This window comes from Pholcus phalangioides, unplaced genomic scaffold, assembly GCF_987345545.1.
Source record: "Pholcus phalangioides strain wild (caught in Gottingen) unplaced genomic scaffold, Ppha-v1.0 ptg000007l_1, whole genome shotgun sequence".
Lineage (NCBI taxonomy): Eukaryota > Metazoa > Arthropoda > Arachnida > Araneae > Pholcidae > Pholcus > Pholcus phalangioides.
In genome coordinates, this window is record NW_028301600.1 from 38,557,864 (window position 1) to 38,580,145 (window position 22,282).

General features: G+C 35.0%; 1 protein-coding gene across 2 annotated transcripts in view; it reads right to left on the reverse strand.

Moving 5' to 3' along the window:
- The window catches only part of mon2 (Mon2 homolog, regulator of endosome-to-Golgi trafficking), a 183,599-nt gene that overhangs the window by 45,743 nt on the left and 115,574 nt on the right, over window positions 1–22,282 (reverse strand). For both annotated transcript variants that reach the window (XM_089233152.1, XM_089233151.1), the window contains 3 exons: window positions 19,226–19,360; window positions 10,001–10,116; window positions 4,921–5,115 (listed from right to left, as the gene is read on the reverse strand). In XM_089233152.1, coding sequence (XP_089089278.1) covers window positions 4,921–5,115; window positions 10,001–10,116; window positions 19,226–19,360 — 446 coding nt within the window. The remainder of the gene's footprint in view (window positions 1–4,920; window positions 5,116–10,000; window positions 10,117–19,225; window positions 19,361–22,282) is intronic.

The window sequence follows — 22,282 nt, forward strand, 5'->3', positions numbered from 1 at the left end:
TTAAATATCACCAAATAAAATTTCAACAAACAATATTCAAATAATAATCAGATCAAGCACAAACATGAAGAATGAGAGCACAGAGAAAAAAGTGGGATGAGAAAAATGTAAGAAAAAACTGTGTTGTGTAGTTGTATGAAGTTATCATTTGACATTTTTTCTTTAAGTCAGTAAGATAGACATTATTAATTCTATTAATTTCATTTTCAGTCTGAGTATAACTCTTTCCCAATAATTCTTCTGTGGAACCGTCACTTGGCCTATTCAGATCCACTTTCAGCCTATATTTTTCTTTTTACAGTGTGTGCGTGTGTATATACTATACTTAACTTATTGGAAAAATGAGAGGGGAACCAACCCCCCTTTATCCAAGAAAAATACCACCCTTTCAGGGAGATCCCCAAGAAAATGCCTGTCCCGGTGCCCTGAGAAGGCATACTATGGCCCTGCTCTGATATAAAAGAAAACTAGTAATTTTAATTATGTGAAGTAATGTACATAGTTATCTGAAGTAATGCAAAAATGTGAAATAATTGAAAAAGTGATTAAGGGACTGGTCAAAAACAAACGTATTTGAATGAAACCAAACGAAATGTTTTCACTAAAATGCACAAAAAATAAAAACTCATAGAAAGAATATTTTTGCTGTTATGTGTATAGAGACTTTACTTATAATTATCACAATATATTTTTTTAACCAAAAGACTAAATCAAAAAAATAAAAAGCAATAAATGACTGTTTTTGTCTGCTTCATTCACTAATAAATTTTCCACGAATTTGTGTCCAAGATTTTTTTTCTTTTGCTCATTCATTCACAATTAGATAATCAATTGTTGTTGAAATTTATCTGTGTTAGATAAATTTCATATGTCACTATTTATTTTAATGGAAGGCTGGAGTTGAGCAATTGACAACTGATATAATTCTACATAGTATGCAGGGGTGCAAGCGCCCCTCATCTATTTCGGAGCAGCAAATTTCATTTTTGGAGCAGAAATTTTGAAAATGGAGCAGAACTAAAAACGAACTATATCTGCAATATAAGGAGTAATTTTTCTGTGAAATGCCAAAAATTTTGCCAAAAATGGTTGAAACAAATAATTCTAAATAAATTTCCTTCACAAATTAAAATCCATTTAAATTTTTTCTGAATTATCTTATCTCTGTCCCTACTAAAACATGCATTACTGAAATGACGAATAAAAATTATTAGACTCTTTTCAAATTAAACAGCATGTATACTGAAAACCTAGGCAACAAGAATTTCTGCTGCTTGAACACCAAACTCTTATTCGTCCTGATATAGCAAAAAAAGTACGTGCAGAATATAATAAGGGTTTCCGTGAAAAAAATTAGCTTCTCACAAAATTTAAAGGAATTATTAAATTTAAAAGCAAAATGCAAAAAACGAGAAAAATATAAATACCTTATTTACTTAAACAATTTCTCAACCTAATAGCATGTTAATAGATTACGAATCAGAGTCGCTTTCAGAAGTTCAACATCTCGATGACAATTTTTTTGAAATATTTGATGCCCTCGAACATAAGATTTTATATGTCTTATTCCATTAAAGCATTGGATGGACAGATTTTTCAATGCTCGAACAGACTTTTATTCATTTGTTAACAATGAACTCTCTTTCACTGTCTGCGTTACCATGTGCTAAAGATAAAAAAGCCTTCACCAAAACTGGCAAAATTTTGAACTTTGGGCTGCTTTCAAGGTTATAAAGTTTGAATATGTTTGCCCAATATCTATCTATTCTCTGAACTGATTTCACTTCTTGTAATTATTCGCATTGTAGTGCAACCCATTCATCACACATAATTAATAGTTCTGTTGGTGATACAATGTTGAGCAACATCCCAGCAATGCACGAGAGGGAGTGCAAACGTTTCATTCTCTCCAGCATGTTTTGGAAAGGTAGGACATTAATATAAAAAAGGTATCTCACAGAAGTTATGTAAAATGAGCACATGCTCCTAGTACAAACTCCTTCCTTTGACTATTGTTAAGAGCATGCCCCTCCCCCACCAATGCAGTGGCGGACCGTGCGGCCATATTGGGTACCGCTCTAGGAGGGGTGCCAAATGGAATTGCAAGGGTGAAAAAAGCTTTGTTTACCAAAAAAAAAAAAAAATCGCCGTCAGTAGCGCCAAAAAAAGATTCCGCATGGTAGAAATTGTTTTCCTCGAGCCGCCGCTGTGTTCACCAAATCCGGATTTTCGCAATGTAAAATTGCCACGATCGGCAACTGCCGACGATAATCACACGACCGCATAGTGACTAGATGACAAAACTATGAATACTTTAACTGGAGTTTTAACAGATCCCATTTTTTTCCAATGATCTTCGAAAAATGTCGGTAATTTAAACGAGTAAACCAATCCTCTTTTCGATGTATGCGGTCTTTGAACGCAGGTTGGCAGCCGCGAAATTACCGTAATTTTCAGTATATAACCCGCAGGAGAAAAAACGGTCTCCGAAATCAGAAAATTCGGTATATTCATTCAGGGACTTTCATAGCCTGCCGGTTAACCAATAACAGTATAGGACTTTATACTTCAAGGTAGTAGAACTACTTTCCAAGGTCACGACATAACGCGATTGTGGTAGATGGTGGGAAGTGAAAAAAAAATTAAAGTTTCTCCCTCCGTAATTTTTTCCGTGTCTCGGAAAGAACGCGTCCCGTGAACAAAATTTGCATGCTTCTTTTTCCTAAATTCCCGGTATTTGACGCACTACAGTGCATTAGCGGTACCTCCGCGAACCAGAAACAAGAATTGGCGCAAATGCGCAGGGATTCGGCGCCTTGGCGCACCATGTAGCAAGAGAACCGTTTCGGCGCAGTTTGGCGCAATTGGCGCAGCTCTTGCACCCCTGTAGTATGGCATACAGGACATAGCAAAAAGTATTTTTAATATAACATATGTAAATATTTTTCAATAGAGATTTAATTTTTGCAACTAATAGCTTAGTTTAAACCTTTCTCAACCTGTGACAGATCTCAAGTGACAATATGATTTTCTTGTTTTACTCCAATCTCAGATGTGTCAGACACATTTTTTTCTTCTGCATTTGTCTGCCCCCTTTGCAGCTTCGGCCCTCCCTTTAATTATTTTATGTAATTTAAAATAGATAATAAAATCATCAAGTTAGATCATATGCATTTCTCTTTTAAAACTTCAGATAATTACATGTAATCCCTCAAACTATTTCACTCTGAAAATAAACAAAAGCTGAGAAGTATAAGTAAATTATAGTAGGAGAAAAAATTGGATAGGAAAGGGTTAGTCCTTATAGTGATATACAGAGTGCATTACTGGTGAATCTACAGTAATGCAATCTGGCCATTACTGGTGAACCTACAGCAGTGTTTCTCAGCCTTTTTGAAAACAAGGACCAATAAAATGCCTGAAACCTTGAAATTTGACAGACCACTTGTGTTCCGCATTACAGAACATTCCTATAATTTTTATTATTCCTATGTTTTTATGTGTGTCCTATTTTTACAATGACACTTATTTGAATTTGTAATAATTGCTAAAGTCGTCATACACACAGTGTTTCAATAATATAAATAAAATTATAATTATGGCAAAAATTATAAATATTCATTTCACATATTTTTCAGGTTTAATGTTTTTCCACAATTTTTCTGCAATTTTAATTATGATTGGTGATTGCGTCTACCTTTTGCTATGTTTTTTAATGACAATTGCTGATGTTCTGTATTTTATGGATTATTATTTAATGTTCCAGTTTATCATATTTTTCTTAATAAAATATGGTCATCAGATCATTAGAATATTTTTTCATGAAATACTGTACATTTTTGTTAACTGTGATTTCAGCAGCCCTTTATTTCCACACACTTCAGCAATTTTAGCAGTAATTAGTAAATTGCATTTAAAACAATAAAGTGAAATTTTTGGTAAAATTTAGTGATATCCCATATTTAATATTGCAATTTCCTGCATTCTCCTTGATGATGTACGGTGAACCTAAGTATGAAGGTATAATTTTAGTTCAACCTATATGGATATTGCTAATACCAATTACAATGTGTGAATAATTTTATCAAGTCTGTCTGCAGACCATACGTTGAGAAACGCTGTCCTAGAGGAACTTGCAATAAGAAAAAGTTTCCATATAATGTGTAGACCTCAGATACATCATTCATACTGCAAGGGGTTCTACAGTTATTGAAATAAAAATTTACTTTTCATTTGGTCATCCTGTCCTAAAAAACCCAATTAGAAAGTGGTTGCTCTGTCTCTTCTGAGCCCAACCAAAAAAATCTATGTTTCCAAGTGCAATATTCATTGAGATATTTGAATTCAAAAATGAAAGAAAATGAGAGAAAGAACCACATAAACTAACAATGCTTTGTTACCATATTTTTTCAGATTTTTATAAATTCATATATCTCAACAAATATTACATTTAGAAACATGGATTTTTTTTTTAGCCTCAGGAAAGATGGGTCAACGACTTTCTAATTGGGTTTTTGAGAACAAGATGTCCATATAAAAAGTAAATTTTTCTATTTTAATAACTATACAATCCCTTGCAATATGGATGAGCACCTGAAGTCTAAATGTGCTATTTGATATCTTTTTTATTGGAAGTATGCCTCTAGGATCAATGGTTTGCTAGTAATTTGCAATGAGAGTTAGATATGCACCCTGTATACAGTGAAACTCCTACATAATGCTAACTTCTACAACGATAATTGCTTATATAACCATATTACTATCTGGTTCTCACTACATTTCCCATGGTATTAATATAGTCCATTTATAATGATTAATCTTGCTAGCTATACTTTTCCTTAGTACCTTGTGTATCATTATATGGGAGTTTCACTGTTTATATAATCATGTCCATACTTATATGTATAAAAACATAAATACCTTCCCTTGATATGCTGAAATAAGTATGGGAATATTTGAACCAAAGCAGTCAGGAACTGTTGCGATGGAATATACAGTAAAGAAAAATCATTTCTTGCATCAGCATCATTAACAAGTCTGTCTGGTGGGGGTTTTGTACTTTCGATTCCAATGTTATACCATATTTTCCAAGCAATTGCCCAAAGAGTAGCCTCACTGTAAAATATAAAAAACACATAATTAACTGTGGCACAAAACTTCAGAAATGATTGATTACTTAAGGTCGTAATACCAGAACACAAACGTATAGGCCTAAAAATCAAAATAAACTATTAACCTATACACTGGAAAACTTCTGTGACTTGCATAGTGATTCACACTATTAATCAAACTTGAAGCAGACAATTCTAAACAACAATAAAACTATGATTTGGTCATGATCAAAGAGGTAAAAAAAAATATATTAGACAACAAACTGTTATGAATCATTTTGAACTAAATTTTGAAAGAATTGAGGTCTTGGTCTGGCTGGAAACAGCAGTAACTCCCTACACTTAAGATTCCAGCCACAAAGTGACAGACACCTAGATTATGAGCACTTTGTCTAAGCTTTGTTCATAATTGGTGAAACATGATCATGAGACAACTTTTAGAATTTTGTCTAAAGCATGATAAATATTTGGTGAGGTGCCAATGTGAGACAATTATTGTTATGGGGATCACACACAAACCAAGGAAAAAAGCATCTGTTATTCTGAAATTTCAAAAGGCTTTCATTTAAGATATGAAGCAGCTAGGCCATGGATTGGCAAAAGAAAGCAAACAAAGATGAAAGTGCCCAACTCTATCGATTCGTTAAACGGAATTAAGAATACTTCTAAAAAAAGTTCTCAGAGACAGGTTCATGGACTTGAAAATTTCCATTTTATAATATAGGAATTTCTTAACTTTTTACTTTCCCAGAGGCAAACAACATTAGAATATTAAATATCATGCAGCATCCTTGCTTACTCTTGGAGCACTTTAGTGGCACCCTGAGGCCTGTGATGCACATTTTACTAAAAAACTTGCTCAATTCCTACTAGGTAACGTGCTCACTGTAACGTATCGGGATCCGATCCCTCTACGTTAATGGTGATCTTGTCGTTATGTGGGAAGTTCCTTCTTACTTTAGACCCCAGGGACCTCTCAGTTTCCCGGAAACCACCCGACGACCCGCTGGCAAACCGGTAAGGGCCAGAGTGTTTGCTTAGTTTGGCAGTCGGCGGGTGAGGTCTTTCGGCTGTCGAACGAGAACGGGCCAGAGGTCGGGCTACTGATGTCCCACATAAATTAATTTCCCTCATGACGACGATGTCGCTATTTTTGTGGAGGGGTCTGGTCCAGATTATGTATAGTTTGGGCTAGGCTTAAGGGTTTGCCCGGTTAAATATTTTTATTTTTATTAAAGAACCTCCCGGGGGAGTTGTTACAAGTCTCGTTGTACGGAAAATATAGTGTTGTACTCACTTGTTTTCGCCGTGGGGCTGCAGACCTCCGTCGGAACATTTCATTTCTTATTGTCTTGTTGGTATTGTTTACATAATCGGGAGAGTCTGATCAGCTCTCCGGATTGTGTCATGTTGCCAGATTCCAATGTAATAATTCAATTGTAATGTTTATAATATAGTGACACATGAATATGTAAATCCGATATTTTTGTTGAGGCAAAAAGGCCTTGCGAGGACATGTGGTCTCAAATTTCTTGTGAAATAGGAGTATAAATTCCTCCCTCTTTGTCTCTCACATTGCGTTCATCCTTTGTTTGTTCTTTTCAACTGAAGCCCCCTAGTAGGACGATTCACCGTCTTGCTACCGTATCCATTGGCCTTAGGCTGAGAAAATAAGCTGATAATTAGTTAAAATGAAATAGTTTACAGTATTTGAATTTGTTTCCCGGCAGGTCCGGAATCGAAAGCATTAATTTTCATAGTCAAAATTCTTTGTTGCTGATGATAGACGTAGCAGCTGGCCTTGTCAAGGCTACACATTGTAAGTGACACCAAAGTGGTCCGGCCCTCAACCGAGAGGCCCCCTGGAGCTGATCAAAGTGGTCCGGCCCTCAACCGAGAGGCCCCCTGGAGCTGATCAAGGTGGTCCGGCCCTCAACCGAGAAGCCTCCTGGTGCTAATCGAAACGATCCGGCTCTCAACCGAGAGACCTTCACTGATACTTGCGGGGAAAAGCTACGTCGAAGTGACTAACAACATCGGATGTCCAATCAGCATAAAAGTTTGACTGTTGATGATCATCAATTGGTGAGCCAGTACCTTTCTGTTAATGTCAAATAGAGGGCTCCATGTTGTACTAACCTACTGTTAAAATTGACTAACCTTATATTGAATTTAATAAATAATATTTCATGCGAAAGTTTACTTGCAATCATTTTCCACTTGTCGTTTGCCACCTTATTACTGGATATTTCGAACCGGGCAAGCAACTCCCATAAGGGACGTTGCATCACTTATAGCATGCTCAATGCGCATATACATTTGCTAGGACCTAACACTGTGATAGCTTGCTTGTTATAGGCATACTTTTGATGTATGCTTTCTTTTGTGTGTGTACCACACTCAATACTTGTTGAGTAAGGATACATAATCTTTTCATACTCAAAGACATAGATGAGACAAATTCAAAATGTGCCAGTTTTTATGAATGAATGCAAAAATTTGATTTTCACCACTTTTTCAGGAATTTCAATAATTTAAAATTTTTCAAGGCAAAATAAGTAGTAATTTTGCTAAGCACTTGAATTCTAGATTTCTTTACTAAGTACAGTAATTTAATAATTAACCTCATCATTAAACTTGAAAAAAAAAATTGTGTCCTTAGTTTTTAGTTTGCTTTTGAGAATAAATTCAGAACTTTTGATTAGAAAACTATTTTTACCAACTGCAAAATTTTGGATTCAAGAATTTGAGTTTTGCCATTTATCCGCTATGCGGCTGTGTGGTTATCGTCAGTGGTTGCCAGCTGTGACAGCTTCACATCTTGAAAATCTGGGTTTGCTACCGCAGATGGCTCAGTGGTGGTCACCTGAATAAGACTTTGTGGTTTTCTAACTCTGAGTCAGCTATTCCTTTGAAAAAGTATAGGCTACCATAAAGATTAGCAGACCATAACACAAGCATACATTCAATTGCATATCTACGTATTGGTAATTTAGAGGATAGATGGCACCACATACTAAATGCAAAACACACAACACTGGATACACAAGCACACGTGGTTAGGCTTCCATGGTTAGTCCATATCCAGGTGTTAAATATGTACGTAGCAGTAAAGTTCCTTAATGGTGGTTGATCAGAGTTGTGGACCATCAAGCAACAAAGAAAAATCGTTCAGTCAGAAGTAGCTCCACATCAATAAACCAAAAGAAAATTATCAGAATCATTTGCTTTAAATGAATCAAAATATTATTGAAAGAAGCTAAGAATTTCAAAATCGAAAATTGATCAGCAAGGAATCTATGGAAAAATTAACAGTAAATTTATATTGTGCCTAACTTAATTATATTTGTGTTTCATTATATATGTCATTGTTCAGTGTTAAAGGGTTTATGTACGTATACAAAGGCCACAACAGACAAAATGCTCATCAAAATGGCTGAAAAAGATGCCAATAAAAAATATGGATGTCAAATATATCTAACTTTATAAAAAATACAGCAACCCAATAAGAGCTATAAAAAAATACAGCAATAAAAAAAAATTGATAAAATATAATATACTGCTCATAAAAAAAATTATGGTTGTCTTATCTAAATATGGATAGCTTCTCAATTTATCCAAGTAAGTTTATCATATTTCTTTTTAAACATGTCAATTGTGTTAGAATTCACAACCCCCAGAGGTAAGCTACTCCATTTATTCACAACCCTATTAGAGAAAAATCTCTTGTGACACCCTAACCTGGAGTTGTCCCTTCCCCATCAATACTGGTGTCCCCTTGTTGAAGCAGTTGATTGATGGTGTATTAATTACTCATAGCCCATCCCATTAAAAGCTTTGCACACTTCAATCATATTCCCCAACACCTGCCCTCTTCCAATATAAACATATTAAAAAAATTGAGTCTCTCTTCATAGCTTAAGCCCTGTGTGCCATCAAGAGCACTCTTCTCTGCACCTCCTCAAGTCTATGTGCCTCTGTAAGTATGGTCTCTAAAACCATACGGCATACTACAATATGGGACAAACTAAACCCTGGAAAAGTAGAAGGATCACTTTAGGAGAATGCAAAAAGACCTTTTTGAGAAAGAAATTGAGCATTCTGTACGCTTTTTTCACCACTGCTGAACAATGTTCAGAAAACCTAAGCCATTCGTAAATGGGAATTCTCAAATCGGTGATCCTAGTTGCATTTAGAATAACACCACCATTCAACTTATAAGCGAAAAGTGGGTTGTTTGAACCAAAATAACTGACCATACACTTGTCAATGCTGAAAGTCATGCTACAGTCGTTAACCCATGCTGCAATCATATTCATGTAGCATTGGAGCTTCTCCCTATAACTTGATTCCCGACTAACACTTTAAGCTTCAAGTCATCTGAGAATTTGCTTACAGTCCCATCAATACCTGATCAAGTTAATCGATAAAAAGTGAAAAAAAAAAAAAGGTTTCTTCGCAAGCTTTCTCTACTAGAATATTTAACGATGAATATTACTGAAAAAAGTTAAGCTGGTAGGTTAAATTTTTTAAGTGAAGCTTTCACGTGCTCTTAAAAATGATCAGTTTTACTGAACTACCAGTGAATGATTGAAATGGGTATAGTGGCATTCCTGGTAATGGTTTAGCACCCTCACCAGAAATGTGAGGAGACTATGGTGTGATTATCCACAGAGGCCTATAAATGTCTTTCCAAAAATTCCTCTCCACTTCCTATTCAGCCAAGGCTGTAGCTGGGGGGAACTTGGGAGTATGCCGCCCCCCCCCCGAAATGTGAGAAAATGACCAAAAAAGGAAAAAAGATTGCCAAATCTATTGTTCTATCACTTTGGTCCCCCTGAACAGCTTAGTCTTAACAAAACAATAAAAACTTAACTTTGTATTTTTACCTGTCTTTAAATTCTTGGGTATCATTCATATCAGACAATTCTTCTTTGATTCTAGAATCTTGATTCCTGTTGAAATTGAGCATTTCTTGAAAACTTTTGAGGGCTGAAAAAGAAACCTAGAATAAAAATGCCAAATGAAAAATATTTAATGCCAAACAAAATTAATAATAAATGAGAATGTCAATTTTTTTGAATAATTATTGTGTAATTAAGTGGTTCCCACACAGAACAGAACACTTTCAAGGCGAAAAGTTAATCGTGGAGAACAAAATTTAACGCCGGAAGTCGCACTTGACCTGTGTTCAACTAAGATTTAGTTTCAATGTTAATTTTATGACACAACCATACATCCTGATTTCAACAAAAAATGCCTCATTTTTGGAAAATAGAAGTAATTTTTTAAAATAATTTTTTTAATTAGTCTCCTGAACTGATTTTTTTTTTTTTTCGCACCAATTTTTATTTCATCATAGTTATTCTACCAACAGGCAGAATGATAGATAATTCTACCTGTTATTTTTCCAAGAGTTGCTTCATATCTGAGGGTTTAAGCAACTTTGTATGGAAGAACGTGGACAAGTTGGCAGAGGTTCTGGGAGGTAGACCCAGTTTTCATCACATATAAAATTTTGTTAATAATTCTTTTCTACGTTTCATATACTATGCTTTGGTTCAATCATCACTGCAATATAGAAAAAAGATTTGGGGATGCGACTATAAAACCAATCTACTTCTAATCATAAACATCCAAAAAAGTTCATTAAAATGTTGCGCTATTCAATTTCAAATAAGGATTCCACTGCAAAACATATCCTTGGTAAATAAATATTTACGTTCAGGGTTGTAACTAGGATATTTGTGTTATTTCACCACCCCTACCATTTTCAAATTTGATAATTTCGTAACTGCGTACTTTGTTTCCACCTAAACCTTCTGCCCCTAAATTTTGCCGTGCAGGACACCTGCAGTTGCCCACCCCACTGCCTCCCTCTAGTTCCAGCCCAGTTATGAATAAAATATCTTCGAGAAGACCCAATGAAATCTATAAAATTCCTTCACATAAAAAGGAAATATTCATCAAACATTTCTTCTATTTAGCACCTGAAATTTATAATACATTACCTCGTGATTTTTCAACTAATTTTTCATACTGTGTGTTCAAAAAAGATTGGTCCAATGTATATTAACCACTTGAAATAATGTTTATTTTCAGATAAGAATTTTATTCCAGATTTAGAATTCAAACATTTCTTTCTTGGTGTGTCTAACAAGCATGTTTTTACATGCACCATTTTCCCATTTTATTTAAACATGTTCTCACTAGCGGTTTCGTTTGTTGCCTGATCGTATTTCCATTCTGATATTTTTCCTTTTTTTTAAATATCTATTTTCCCCCTTCTTTCATATGTGATTAAGTTTTTCTCCGAACTTGAAATACTGTTTTACATTTCACATGTATTTGTTTTTTATTCACATATGTTTACACAACTTATCTTTAATTAATTTCTTTTACTTCAATATCTATATGATCTATATTTTCCAATGAATTTTGATGAATACATTACTTTAAAACATTATTTAGACATCAACTGTATCTAATTTTATTCTGGTGGTCAGTACGGATAACATCTTTCTTTACTCCTTGACCTCTCATTTTTTATTTTTTGTATTTTGTTTTATGTTTCTGCATTTATTATCACTTATTTATTGGAATTTGTAATCTGTAATTTTTAGTAAGTTTCAGATTTAATAATTCCTTTACAGCCCATCTGCTAACCTACTAATGAGTACTACTTCTACTACTAAACCATACATGTACCTCATCCAAATTCAACCTACTAACTGGTTGTTGTTACTATCGTTCGTTACTAATCATGTGAATATAATTTCTTTGTGCAGAGGTACAAGTGAGGTACTTCGGCTGGTCTGGGTAGTTTGTTTTAGTAAATATGTTTCTTTGATCGATTCATCAATCTTCTGTGTCCTAGTCAAGATGAAATAGCTTCAACTGATTTCCAGATGGTCTACAAAATGACCTAGCACAGGGTTTTCCAACGTGAAAGCTAGCGTGAAACCATTGCTGATTACAAGGCTATTCCGCAGAACCCTTAACAAATTTTTAATATTTATTCAATTGGCAGGGTGTATAAAAAGTCAGTATTCGCTCTGCGGATCAAGAATCGAAACTTATAGCAGATAAAAGTGTCTAAAAATATATATATATTTGTTATATTATATATTACGTCATATGTTCGAATTCACAATAAAAATAATGAATTCACGATTTAATAATTTCAGAGTTTTTTTTTTTTATCAAGCTAGACAAAATTAACATTTTTACTAAATAGCCAAATAGGACCTTTATGTAATCGCTCTATTTTGTTTGGTCAGGATAACAAATATTTTTATTTCCACAATTATATAACTAGATTTGCATAATAGTCTGTATCCAAAAATGCCTAACGATAACTCTCCTAACCCTTCGCCACCTGTGACCCATCACTGGAAAACTTCAATTTCTCAAATTACCTTGAAACTACCGCCCATATGGTGGCAAAATATAAAGTTATGGTTCATTCAAGTGGAAAGTTGTTTTTCAATATCCACCATAACTAACGTCACTACCAAATACAATAACGTGATTGAGGTTATAGATCTAGAAATGCTCCCTTCTGTTTCAGATATTTTATTGAACCCACCCGAAAAAAACAAGTATGAGACCCTTAAAAAATGGATAATCGAAGAATTCTGATTCTAACACTCGTCAAGTATGCAAGTTGTTGTCCAAACTACAGTTGTGGGACAAAATACCTTCACACCTATTAAGGGAAATGAGAGATTTAGCCCGCAAATCTGTAAGTGACGATTTTCTAAAAACTCTATGGTTCCAACGTATGCCATCAGAAACAGGCCATCCTATCAGTCAGCTCAGAGAGCTTAGATACATTAGCGAAAATGGCCAACAAAATAATAGAAGTTAGAAAAGACACATAAAACAACAGCATCTATGCCATGAGGAGAATGGAATGCACAGGGACCCCGCAGCTACATGTCAACAAAGTTGAACCTGATAATCCCTCCCTTCTGACATAAATGAGTGCCATGAGAGCGGAAATAGCTTCTCTTAGCAAAAAACCCAACTGCTTGTCTTGGGAGAGAGAAACGAACTATACTAGATGGAGGTTCAGATCTCTTTATCGTTGTTTCACTCCCTCACCACAAACTGGCTTTTGCTATTACCATGCAAGATTTGGCAACAACGCCTACAGATGTCAATAACCGTACACTTTTCAAACCAACAAACGGGGAAACTAAACACGGCTATCAACTATAATATATCCCCGACGTTAACACCAATGGTCGCGAAAACATGACGCCTTTATGTGTTTGATAAAAGATCCCATTTGAGATGTTTAATTGATTCAGGATCTGACGTTTCTTGCATTCCATTCACAAAACATTTTACAGAAATAGTTCCTGATTCTTTTGAATTGCTTGCTGCCAATAACTCTAAGATACACACTTACGGCACCAAAGTTCTCAATGTTGACTGTGGATTAAGACGTTGTTTTGAGTGGAAGTTTCTCATTACAAGTTTACCAATACCGATCATAGGTGCAGATTTTCTTCTCAACTTTAAACTTTTAATTGATCTCAAACACAGCAGATTAATGAACAGTCTCACGAAACTTTTGCAAATTGGAAAAATTTAATATAACTCTGAAAACTATTGCATTAAGGTAATTTCTGAAACTTTGGAATGTCACAAAATCTTGGCAGAATTTCCTGAACTGACAAAAGTGTTGCACAAAGTGAAGCCTGTTCAGAATAACACTGTACATTACATCAAAACCACCGGCCCGCCTATACATAGCAAACCCAGGCGATTACATCCCAAGCTCTATGATGCTACTAAGAAGGAGTTCCAATTTATGATGAATCAAGGAATATGCGGGCCTAAATCACCTTGGTCATCACCATTACATGTCGTGTCAAAAAGTTCAGGCAGTATTCGTCCAGTGGGTGACTACCGCAAACTCAATGCCTGCATGGTCCCAGATAGGTACCCCATTCCTCACATTCAGGACTTTTCAAATGTATTACATTGTAAAAGTTATTTTTCAAAACTTGACATTGTGCGGGCGTACTTTCACATTCCAAAAACAGCTGTTTTCACACCTTTTGGCTTATTTGAATTTCCTTACCTGAATTTTGACTTGTGTAATGCTGCCCAATTTTTCCAACGATTTATGAATGAGATTCTTGGTGATCTGAAATTGTGTTATGTCTATTTAGATGACATTTTGGTTTTCAGTGACAGTGAAACTGAACATAAGGTTCACTTACGCACTGTTTTGCAATGGCTCAATAACTACGGCCTCACAATTAATGTTTCCAAATGCGTCTTCAGTGTTGTGGAGATTTCATTCTTAGGCCACTCCATTTCCAAACAAGGCACCAAACCCTTGCCAGAAAAAATTTGAGCTGATTCTCAATTATCCAAGACCAAAAACAATTAAAAAACTATGACATTTCCTTGGAATACTTAACTTTTTTCGCAGATTTTTACCACATGCAGCACATATACAAACTCCACTAAATAATTATTTGAAAGGATCGAAAAAAAAAGACATCAGAGAAATTGCTTGGACTACCATACCAAATAAGGAATTTCAAAATTCCAAAACACTATTTTCCAACATGTAAAACACACATGCCCAACCCATGATCAGCGGGCCAAATGTGGCCCTCAGAGTTATCTGAAAAGGTCTGTGACACATTTCCAGATTACTTCAGAAGCCCATGACACATTTCCAGATTACTTCAGAAGCCCATGACACATTTCCAGATTACTTCAGAAGCCCATGACACATTTCCAGATTACTTCAGAAGCCTACGGCATATTTCCGGATCATTTAACCTGCCAACGGAGCATATCCAGATCACCCAAGAACTTACCTCAGCACATTTTCAAATCACTTAAGCGACCTGCACCTGTGGAAAACCCCCAGTTCACTTAAGCAGCATGTAGTTCAGTTGCAGCTTACTTCAAGTGGCTGATGGCACATTTGCGGATCATTCAAGTGGCCTGCCTGCTTCGGGATCATTTGAGTAGCTCGCAGAAAACTTACAGCTCACCTAAATGGTCCATGATACATATACAGTTTACTTAAGTGTCCCAGATGCATTTTTATAGATCAATTTATTGATCTATCACTCGACCATTTCAATTTAGTGGCCCTTTTGACACATTTCCAGTTAATTCAAGAGGCCCTTTTTCAACCTCAAGTGGTTTTTCTAAACAAATTAATCAGCCCACACTCCCCAAAAATGGTTAAACACCTTTCCATTAAAACAAGGGTGCTCGTTGAATGGAGCGAGGTGTGAGTGATTAAGCAGTTTGTTCCCTCGGTTTAACAATCGGCGTCGACTGATGATATTGGCAGTTTGCCGTCAGAATCAAAGCACATCATTGGACAGAAATATGCACGAGAAGAAAATGCTGTCTAAACAGAATGTGCATGAGTCAGCCCATTTCTTTTCTGATTGCATTACTATGCACAAACAAAACATATCAGCGTAGGTAACAAAAAAAAAAAAAAAAAAAAAAATAGAGGAAATTTTGCTCATAGTGAGAGCCGATACCATCATGTGTGAGGCTACAAACATCCTGCCAGCCAATTTTCCAATTCCAACAGTGAATGCCCCATTCACTCGTGCAGAGAAGCACAGTAGGGGGCTGACAAGTTTTTTTTCCACACTATAAATTCACTATATGGGGACCATGAAAAATCTAGCTAATTAAGTAACATGATTTAGAGACAGCATTGTTGTTTAAAATGCTATCTAATTACACATACTAATTGGAAAAATTATTCAAAGCGATATCTCGTTACAAAGATACTCTATACTATGATAAATCCCTCCAAAATGATTTTTTTCAAATCTTGCTAGAAAATGTCTTTATTCTCATTCTAAAATCATCTCAATATAAAGATATTATTTTACTGGTAAATCTTTCTATCATGATATATTTTCAAGACATTTTGAAATCGCTACAATATATTTTTTTTATATTTCGTTCAAAATTCACTTCAATATATTTTTAAACTAATTCCAGATTTTTTTTTTTCTTAATTTGTTTAATAACATCAATATTTTTTAACACTTCATTTTCATCATTGATAGTGTTAATGAAGTTGTTTGTATTGCTACTTTCTGCGCAATACACAGAAGTGTAATACAGTGCACGCACGCACACAGTATACTCTGTGCAGTACAAAAATCTAAGTATATTTTATTAATGAACAAATACATTTTTTTAATCTGTGAGTGCATTTTCTGGTTGGAGTGTCAATGCTGATTTAAAAGAGATGTTAACAACAGACAACAATGTAAATTTGGTGGCACTTCTTTTTTATGTTGTGTGAAACAAGCAAACCAATTTTCTAATTAATGATGTAAATAAAAGGTTACTTGTTCTTGATTTTGTCGTAATATCAAGGCGGTAGATAAATAAAAAAAATATGAGAATTTGATGGTGAAAGTTGTGTTAGTCATTTTTAAAATTAACAAAACATCATTGTTTAAAAGTAACAATTTAGAAAATTTTCCTGTGCGAGTTTCATGTGTGTACATAGCCAACCTTTCTCAGCCATTTGACAAAAATAAATAAAAGCTGCCCCCTGCTCCAAGATGTGCGTGGGGGGTCATGTCTTTTCTCGTATTAAAACTAATATTGTTTCCAAGAGGACTGTGGTGACCCATCAATCCTCGTAAACAACTGCCCTAATATGCACATTGACAGAGATAATGCCTTTCTTCTAATTTTTTTTCCACCCATCCCCCAGCAAAAGAAAAAAGCTTGGAGAAAAGAAAGGGAGGGAAAAAAATTGAATGTCACAGCTTTAAAATAAGCCCAAAAATAGAGTGTGGAAAAAAGTTTTTTAAGACAAAAAATCTGTGACCTTTGCTCAAATTTTGTAATTTTTCCATAACTTTAACTGACCCTTTTTCCATTCTGTGACTTTTCCATGATATTGGACATCTTGCAATGGCTTATGAATAACCTAATGTATCGCCAGTTTATCCAATCATAATGTACAAAGAGGGAATTATGTTGTCAACATATCTTCAATTCATGGTCACCCCACCAACAATCCAACCTTCCTTCTTGGCATGTGTTCACAAAACACCTGTATACTTGGTAATTGACTTTTAAGACACATGGAACGTCTGAATGGAAGTGTACAATTGATTACAATGAACTCAGAGGTGCCTGGAAGAATAATATAACCGACAAGAAAATAGCAGAAGAAAAACAAAGTTCGTGAAATAGAAAGTAGAGGGAATTCATAAAACAGAGAGGATTTTAACATTATCTTAATGACATGCTAGTTCATTAAAAATAGTGTGTTTGTAAATTGTAGGTTTGTAAAATCAAGTGTTGACAGTACATAACTTTTGCTTCAATTTAAACTCCAAATTCTTTGGGGAGCAATAATGAGTTCTATCTTTTAAAATCTCCCTTACCCCCAGCTTATATAGGATGCAATAGTCAGTGAATCAGAGTCATTCAGTCATCTTTATCTAAGACGCTTGTCCTCAGAAAAGGGTCTGAACAGAGAAAAGGGAGCAGGAAGAAAAAAAAGAATGGAATAGAAGTAGTGCCTGTGTTGAAGTTTACAAGGAGGTAAAATGCATGAAAAAAGGGGAATGTCCCGATGAAAATGAGATTTCAATTGACATTGTTAAGGAAGCCAAAGAAAGTTTTACCAGTATGCTAGCTGCTTTACATACAAATTGTCTCACAAGATTGGATATGCCAGAAGGCTGGAATAATGCAACAATGGTTTTTCCCCCAAAAAGGGTAAAAATAGGATATCAAGAATAACAACCAATTAGTCTCTTATCGGTAATTTATAAGATGTTCATCAAAGTGTTGACATCTATATTTGAATCTACATATGTGCAGTTCAACCAAAAGAAAAAGCAGGTTTTTGAAGTGGATTTAGTACTGTGTGAATAACATACAATCAGAGAACTCAGAGAGATAGATACAAGGAATACTGTTTAGGATGGAGCACTTTTGGCAAGAACTGTGATTCTGAAGAGCAACATGCTGCTATGACTGAAAAGTATTGAAACCAGTGTGCTACCAGCACTAGCTTATGGAGCTACACCATGGACACACACAAATAAAACAATAGAGAGACTGCAAACAGCACAAAGAAGCATGGAAGGATGTATGCTAGGCATCACAATGTGAGATAGACATATTGCAGCAAAACAGGGCAACAGATGGACCACAAATATTCTGAATTGGTACCCCCATAATGTTAAACCTCCAAGAGGGAACCTCAAACAAGATGGAGCAATGAGATCCGAAAGATGACTGGACTCAACTGGATGGCGAAAGGATCAGCCAGAGAAATTACAAAAATTTAGAGCAGACCTACATCATGCAGTGGCTTGGAAGTTATTGTTGATGGTACAATATTTAGGCAAAAAATATTGATTTGGTTCAGTTATGACACATAAACGGTGATATACAGGTCGAAATACCTCCAACCTCTGGACCATATTTTGGATGGTTACATATGCTGTATATATTTAACAGAAAATGATTACCTGTTCAACAATTTAAAGAAAATTATTCACTAAATGAAAAGCCAACAAAATTTTAGTGTTCCCCAATGGAATAAAAAAAGTTTTATAGATTTTTAGTTCAACTGAATAAAAAAAAAAAGCAGCCCGCAAACATGGTAAATTTGAAAATAAGCTTCAAAATCTGCCTGAAATTTGAAGAAAATGGATTATCGATGGCTGGATATTGATGGTCTCTTGTTTCAACTTTTACTACAGGGGTAGAAAAATCCCAAATGCCAGAATACCATGGTGATGAAAACACTGGTATGGATGCCTAAAATTTTCTATGCATGGTTACTAAATTGGAATCTGAGGATGACACTAAATGTCTGAAAATTTTGTCATCATATATAGAGCATGGAAAGGGGGAGGGTCACTATTTCCTGGAAAAGTTGAAAGAAATATTATTTCGAACCTATTTTTTCTCAGAAAAAGACATTTTTGGCTGTAGAAAAAATGTTCTGGCAGCTAGAGAGATGTGGTTACAATTAGTCCAGCTCAGCTTCACTGTATTAATAAAAATATTTTATCAGCAATTATTTTTTCACAGTTATACCTCTGCAAATACATACTTACTTCATTGTTTCTACTTAAAGATGAACTTTCAATGAACTCTAGAAGAAGTGCCCATGCACGAGGAAAATCACCAAGCTTTAACAACACATCTCTTTTAATGTGAAAAATTCTAGCCACCCCTGATAGCGTCAGAACCTATAAAAACAGAGTTGAAAATCTATGATGCTATATTAAATAAATAAACATGAGAACTAGAACCAGATTATTATACTAGCTGCTGTGGTGGTCGAGTGGTCATAATGACGGACTCGCATCGCGGGGACCCGGGTTCGAGCCCCCACCGTCACCACAGTGGTGGTCGGCTGAAGTTGGTTTTCTGTGGTTCCCAACTTCGAGACGCAAATGCAAGCCGATCTCCCTGTTAAAAAGTCTCGCCACAGAGAGCAACAGTCCTACAAACAGTACAAATATTCAGTCACTACACATCCCTCACTTCACTTCTGAGATATAGATGGCAGCACTGAAAAATCATACACAACACTAGATACGCACTCAGACTGTTAGGTACACACACTTAGACTTCCGGCTCAACTCACTAGGTAGTAAATTGCCTATGGCGATAGACCTGAGTTGTGCTCGGTTTAAAAAAAAAAACAACAAAAGATTATTATACTGCACTATCCATCATTTCTAAAAGGGTTTTTGTTTACACTTGGACCATCTGTCATTAGCATATTTATTGACAAATTGAGCCCTTCTATTTCTAGTTCTTTGTAGACCATTGTAAACATTTAGGAAATAGATAGTTTCTGGATTTTATGCCAAGGTGAACTCAGAAAGAAAAGTCATCTGGTCTCCACCGGAACTCGAATCCAGGCCCTTTTGCAATCCAGGAAAGCATGTTCTATCTTCACCACTGGAGACACGACTCTGCCTTCCCTATTTCACACACTGTGGTGCGAGGCGTTTAAGTAGAGGCACCAGTATTGCCTATCTTAACTTCAACATGCTTGCCCAGAATGCAAGAGGGATTGGGTTCAAGTCCCGGCGAAGACCAGACTTTTTTTTGAGTTCACCTCAGCATAAAATCCAGAAAATATCCATTTACTTGATATATTGGGCTGAGAAAAAGCTGTCTATCTCTATTGTAAACATTGTTCATATCTTTAAAAATACAGACCACATTTTGGGAACCACAAAACCAAGTACACATAACAAACTGCTTTGTTCCGTAACCTGTGTTTTCACCTGTATACAAAATGTACACCAGAATATTTTGAATAACGAATGTCAGTTAATGAACAATAAATGGTCCAAGACCTTGAGATAGTAAATACAAAAAATTTGTTTCATCTGAACAGTAGTTTTCAACGACTTCGCAAACCATTGACACAAAATTAATTTCCAAACCCTCAAATTAAGGGGAAGAAAAAATTTATTATTGGCCCATATACAGCCCAAATAAATAGAAACGCTCATAGAATATCTGCTTTGACAGAATCATTAATTTTAATCAATTATACTTGTATTCTGAGATAATATTTAAACAAGCCCCCTTAATTTACAATAAGTTATATGACTTTTGTTAACAAGATTTAGTAAAAAAGTGGGACATTTCATCCATAAATAGGAAAGTCCTGAATTCCATTTAGATTTCATTGAATGACATAAAATAAGGAGTTGGAGTATTTCTAATCAATAAATTAAATTGGTCTAGATTATTTGCCTCTGAAATAATTTTGTGTATCACCCACATTGACAAGCAAAAGAGGTGCTTCAACTTAAAATAGTTATAACCTTGTGAGTTGTGATTGAGAAAGAACAGATTTTTTTTGTTTAACATGCTAATGAAAGAAATTTTGTTTTCATACATATATAAACTTTGACCCCTAGAGACAGTATAAAATATGAAATTTTGTTACCCTTCCAGAAATAATTTTTTGGACTAGAACAGCTTGAACCCATTATACATACCATTTGGGTGATAAGTGAGTTGTGTGTGTGTGTGCTGTTTGAACCGAAGTAAGCAATCATGCCCTTATCAATGATGAAAGTCATGCTCTATTCCTCTGCTCATGATGCAATCAGATTCAAGTTGTTTTGGAGTAATATCCTGTTGCCAAGATTGAGCTCCACCTACAAATTTGCTTACAAACTCATCAACATCCTTATAAAATTCATTAAAAAAAGGCAAAAAGGTGTGGGAGATAAAACATTTCCTTGAAAAAAAAAAGGATTCCACTTCTGATGTCCATTTCATTGCAGAACTCACCATTCACTACAACACTTCACAACCCATCCATTAGTTATAGTTCTAATTTAATAAATTGCCTCCTATTTCATCATTCAAAAAGTTACTGGACCTTGTCAAATGTTTTCTGAAAACCTAAGTAGACAAAATAAATGTGTTTGCCTTTACCTAAATTTTTAGTCATATAGTCATCAAAACATTCAGTCATATGGTCATCAAGCAGGTTCGTCACACGACTTTCTTTCAAACACCATGCTGGTTATGTGATTGTTCCCTATCCACCACAGTTGCCATTTATATTTCTCAAAAGTCTGCTCATTAACCCTTTTACTAAAAAGACTTTTGGCATCAAATTGATATACCACCCCTCTCACAAGTTTCATGTTATACAATAATACTTTAGAAAAAACATTTTATCAAGATTTTCATTTAATTAGGTCATTTCTCTCTTTCATACAAAATAATGAATGATAGTACCCTTGAACTTTAAACTGTTTAATTTTGAGATGAAAATTTTTAACACCATATTCAGCCAATATGCTGGGAAATAACAGTAACATATTTCGAGCAATTCTTAAATATCCGTATTCTAAGACTTGATTGAAGTGGCTGGATTGAACCTTGTTTCTCTGCATCTTAGGGTCCTATCTGTTTTATAAACCTCATTCAGATATAGGCAGAGCTTCATATTGTTTTTCTACCGTAATCTTGATTTCATATTCATTCTCATAGCTATATTATAGATTCTAAATTAGAAACTCAAATGCAATTTAATGAGTTTAACTCAGATATGCAAGGAACTTCAAAGAATTTTCTTTTCCTTGATCAAGTGTGTAAGATTGAATTGAGAGTGTGATTTTTCAACA